General features: G+C 46.7%; 1 protein-coding gene across 1 annotated transcript in view; it reads right to left on the reverse strand.

Moving 5' to 3' along the window:
- Positions 1–4,024, reverse strand: part of LOC107297667 (class I histocompatibility antigen, F10 alpha chain-like) — a 37,481-nt gene that overhangs the window by 18,159 nt on the left and 15,298 nt on the right. The window contains exons 2-3 of the mRNA XM_015827026.1: positions 3,535–3,810; positions 1,434–1,728 (exon numbers count right to left, since the gene is read on the reverse strand). Of these exons, the coding sequence (XP_015682512.1) occupies positions 1,434–1,728; positions 3,535–3,810 (571 nt within the window). The remainder of the gene's footprint in view (positions 1–1,433; positions 1,729–3,534; positions 3,811–4,024) is intronic.

Genomic DNA, 4,024 nt, shown 5'->3' on the forward strand with positions numbered 1-4,024 from the left:
TTAATAAACTCAGTAAACCACAGTTACCTGGGTGTGAGTGAGTGGGGCAGCACATTTGATTTGATTCGAATTAACTCTTCTGGTCCTGTTTCCTGTCTGGATTCCCTTAAAACAGGGGTGTCAAACTCAATTTCATTGAGGGCCACATCAGCATTGCGGTTGCCCACAGGGGGCTGGGTGGGTGTGGCCAGGGTGGGTGCGGCCTACTGGGTGGGCGTGGATGGAGTGGGTGTGGCATACTGGGTGGGTGTGGCCAGCTCTATATCATTCGCGTCAAGGGTGCCTATGGGGGCCTGGGCAAGAGTGGGACAGATCTGAGGGTCTCTGGCAGAAGGGGGTGGGACCAGGGCAAGTGCCAAGGCATTGTCCACTGGAGGAGCCACACTGTTTCTCTCAGGCCATGCGGGGGGGGGGGCTTATGGAGCTAAGACTGAATGCGTTTCAGCATAGATGGCCACCACAAAATTGTACATTGGCTCCCGGCTGGCCTAGGCCAGGGCCAAGGCAGAGGGGCCGTTCCCTCACTGTTTCCAGGATGGCTTCGCAGGCCACATGAAACCACTTTGCGGGCCGCATCCGGCCCCCGGGCCTTGTGTTTGACATGTCTGCCTTACAAGATTGACACTACTATTTCCACTTCTAGAGACTGATTTTTTAAAAAAAAATATCAGAGAGGGCTAAAAACAAGGGCAGCATCAAGGCTGCAATCGCTTGGACGACTCCCTAGATTCTTCCTCGCTCAGTTAAATAATGACTCTGAACATCCAGCTGAAAGAGAATCAGAGGAGGCTTCAGCTGGGGAAAGCCTGCAGAGGCAGACAGCCAGCAAAGAGGAGGAGGAACTGCCTCCTGCACCTGATCCGAGAGCACACAGGGCAGAGAAAAGGCAGGAGCAGTGGAGGTCAGCCAGACTACTAGGGAGAAGGCCCTGCCCGTCTTGATGGGCTGCACTGGGAAACTGGCTATTTAGGACAGCAGGAATAGGGAGGCGTTACTGCCGGCTGTTTCTTTCATCATCATGCTTCCTGCTTCACTGTTTGGAATCGTGTCTTGGAGACTCTGAACTTTTCTTGCTAAGTGAGCTTTTGAGTGTGTATTTTATTTTGGCCTGGTGGATTTAAGTTTGTTTGTTGGAGCTATTTGTTTGAACAACTTTCATTTATTTGTGGACTATTGACCAGTTGCTTTGTGGACTAATCTTGGCTTGCTTGTGGCTGCGCCTATAGGGAGAGTTCTGAATCTTGGTAAAGGGAATTACTGGGGAACATTAATAAACTCACTAAGCCACAGTTACCTGGGTGTGAGTGAGTGGGGCAGCACATCGGCTGACGATCGCCAGCAGAAAACAAGCCAATTGGGTCATCTGGCCTGTTCTTGCCAGCAAACCTACACAGGAAATACTTGCAACACCTAAGCAGATGCAGCTCCCATACTTTCTCTCTGGCTGTTTCTCCATACCTTCCCTCAAGGATATCTCAGATCTGTAGTGGTCATACTTCTGCAGCCACTCCGTGCAGATATTCTCCAGGTAATCTGTGAAACGCTGATTGACGTAGGTTTCGCCCCTCCAATTGAGCCACTGGGCCTCTTTGTCAGCTGCTGTCCAGATGCCGGTCCCCATGTCGTAGCCAAGGAAATCCCGCCCATCATAGCCGTACTGCCAGCGGCCGTTCCTTTTCCCATCTTCCCCTAGTTCACAGAAGACCATCATCTGGGCGATGTGAAAGCCTAAAAGAAGCATCCCCAAGGTTAGGAGGAAAAGTTCTCTAGGAAATCAGAGAAAGCCACTTCCTGCTGGAGCTCCAGATTCTGTGACTGCTGAGACAAGAAAGCAAGAAAGACAAGGATTACAGGAAGAGATCTTGAAGGCCAGTCGAGGTTGAGACAGAATTTGGGATCTGTAAGACAGATGAAATCTCACTATAAAGGAACTCACTATAAACAAGGCTGGGAAATTCCTCATGCAGTCCAAATTTCCTTAATTAAGACAGGATTTTTTAGAGGCCCACATCTCCCGGCACTGGAGTGAAGTTGCCTTTCCTGAGATCACTTTCAGATAACTCAAAATTATGAAGGCAAAAGATCTATCTTGTTAGCATTTGTGGATGATATTTGTTACAGATGTTGAGAATCAAGAAAGAGTGTAGAGAAGAGCAAGACTGGAGGCTAAAACATATAAGGAACGGTTGGTGGAATTGGGTATGTCTAGTTTAACGAAGAGAAGGATGAGGGGGGACATGATAGCAGCGTTCCAATATCTAAGGGGCTGCCCCAAAGAACAGGGGGTCCAAAGCACCTGAAGGCAGGACAAGAAGCAACGGATGGAAACTAATTAAGGAGAGAAGTAACCTAGAATTGAGGAAAAGTTTCCTGACAGTGAGCACAATTAACCAGTGGAAAAACCTGCCTCCAGAAGCGGTGAATGCTCCAACACTGGAAGTTTTTAAGAAGAGACTGGACAAAAATTTGTCTGAAATTGTATAGGGTTTCCTGCCTGAGCAGGGGGTTGGACTAAAAGATCTCTAAGGTCCCTTCCATCTATTCTATTCTATCTAATTCTAATTCTAATTCTAATTCTAATTCTAATTCTAATTCTAATTCTAATTCTAATTCTAATTCTAATTCTAATTCTAATTCTAATTCTAATCTCTGTTGCTGCTATGAAAATTATATATGGATGTACAGGTAGTCTTAGGACTGTTAGGGTTAGCGACTGTGCAGTGATTCGCTTAACAACTGGGGCAAGAAAGGTCGTAAAATGGGGCAAACTCACTTAGCAAATGTCAGACTTAGCAACAGAAATTTTGGGCTCTATTTGCTTAATTTTCTGCACCCACACAAAAAAAAATTCACATTCCTAATGCTTCTCGGTGGGACTGCCATTGTCAACGCTGCTAACATCAGATGTTTTTGCTTTGACAAGAGATGCAGATGTAACCATTTCCTTCTTATGTTTTACTCTTAGAGTTAGAGTTAGATGATGCTGGGGGGGGGGAGAATATGCATGAGAGTTTAGCTAGACATAATAATACTGAACCTAGTGTATGAACCAAGGTTATTGAAATAAGAGATGATAAGAATTGTCCAGGCTGGAGAACTGGAAGGAGAGCCTGCATTTGAAACTAATTGTAGAATGTGATTTATGACTGTTAATTGGAGGAGGGAATTGTGCTTTGATACTATGTGCTCAGGGGAGGGGAATCCAGTTTTTGGCTTCGACTGTGTTAGTGCCGATGCTATGCTTCTCAAATAAGGATTCTTTAGGGTAAACAACACCTACAAGTTCTTTGAAGAGTTTCATCTGTCAGAACCATGACAGCCATATTTTCATTTTAGACTCGAGCTCATTGGAGCTCTGCAAGAGGGAAAAGGCCAGGGCATCAGCCACCAGCTTATTGTGGACCAATCGGTCCGATTCATGAGGAAGGCCGGAAGATCCATAAGAAAACGGAGCTTTCTCCTTCGTCTCCTTTCTTGCAAGATAGCACCCATGTCTCTCCCACTCCTCACTTGTCTCTCCCACCCCTTACTTACCTCCACTTTGGTTATAGAGTCTCTGGAGCATTTGCACGTCCTCCTGAAGGTCTTTCTGGTCATGTTGCAAAATCCAGGTGTACTTGTTAAAGAATCTGAAATCTTCCTTCTCCAGTGTATTTATCCAATCTACTCGAGGATGCATCTTCCTGGTGTGGCTTTCGTAGCGAATGATGAGCTGATCGTCCATATAACCTTCGGCTATGAAGGGTGGCAGCCCTGGACAAGCCTCCGTTGCAGAAGAGTAGCTCACACAGATTACGTGAGGGGAGGAGCCTAAGGAGAAACGATAGCAGGGCGGAGTTAGGAGGGACTGAGGGTTAGGAGGGTTACAGACTGAAGTTCCAGAGGAGTTGCAGCATGAGGTGCAATATGGGACTGTCAGCCTGCCATGAAGTATGGAGGGAGGAAGGGGAAAGTGAAACAGTTGAAGGTGGTGGGGTGCCACTCAAGAGTCTTCAAAGTCGTTACCCTGGGAGAATAATGCAAA

The sequence above is a fragment of the Protobothrops mucrosquamatus genome, unplaced genomic scaffold, assembly GCF_001527695.2.
Source record: "Protobothrops mucrosquamatus isolate PMUCROS unplaced genomic scaffold, P.Mucros_1.0 scaffold3450, whole genome shotgun sequence".
NCBI lineage: Eukaryota > Metazoa > Chordata > Lepidosauria > Squamata > Viperidae > Protobothrops > Protobothrops mucrosquamatus.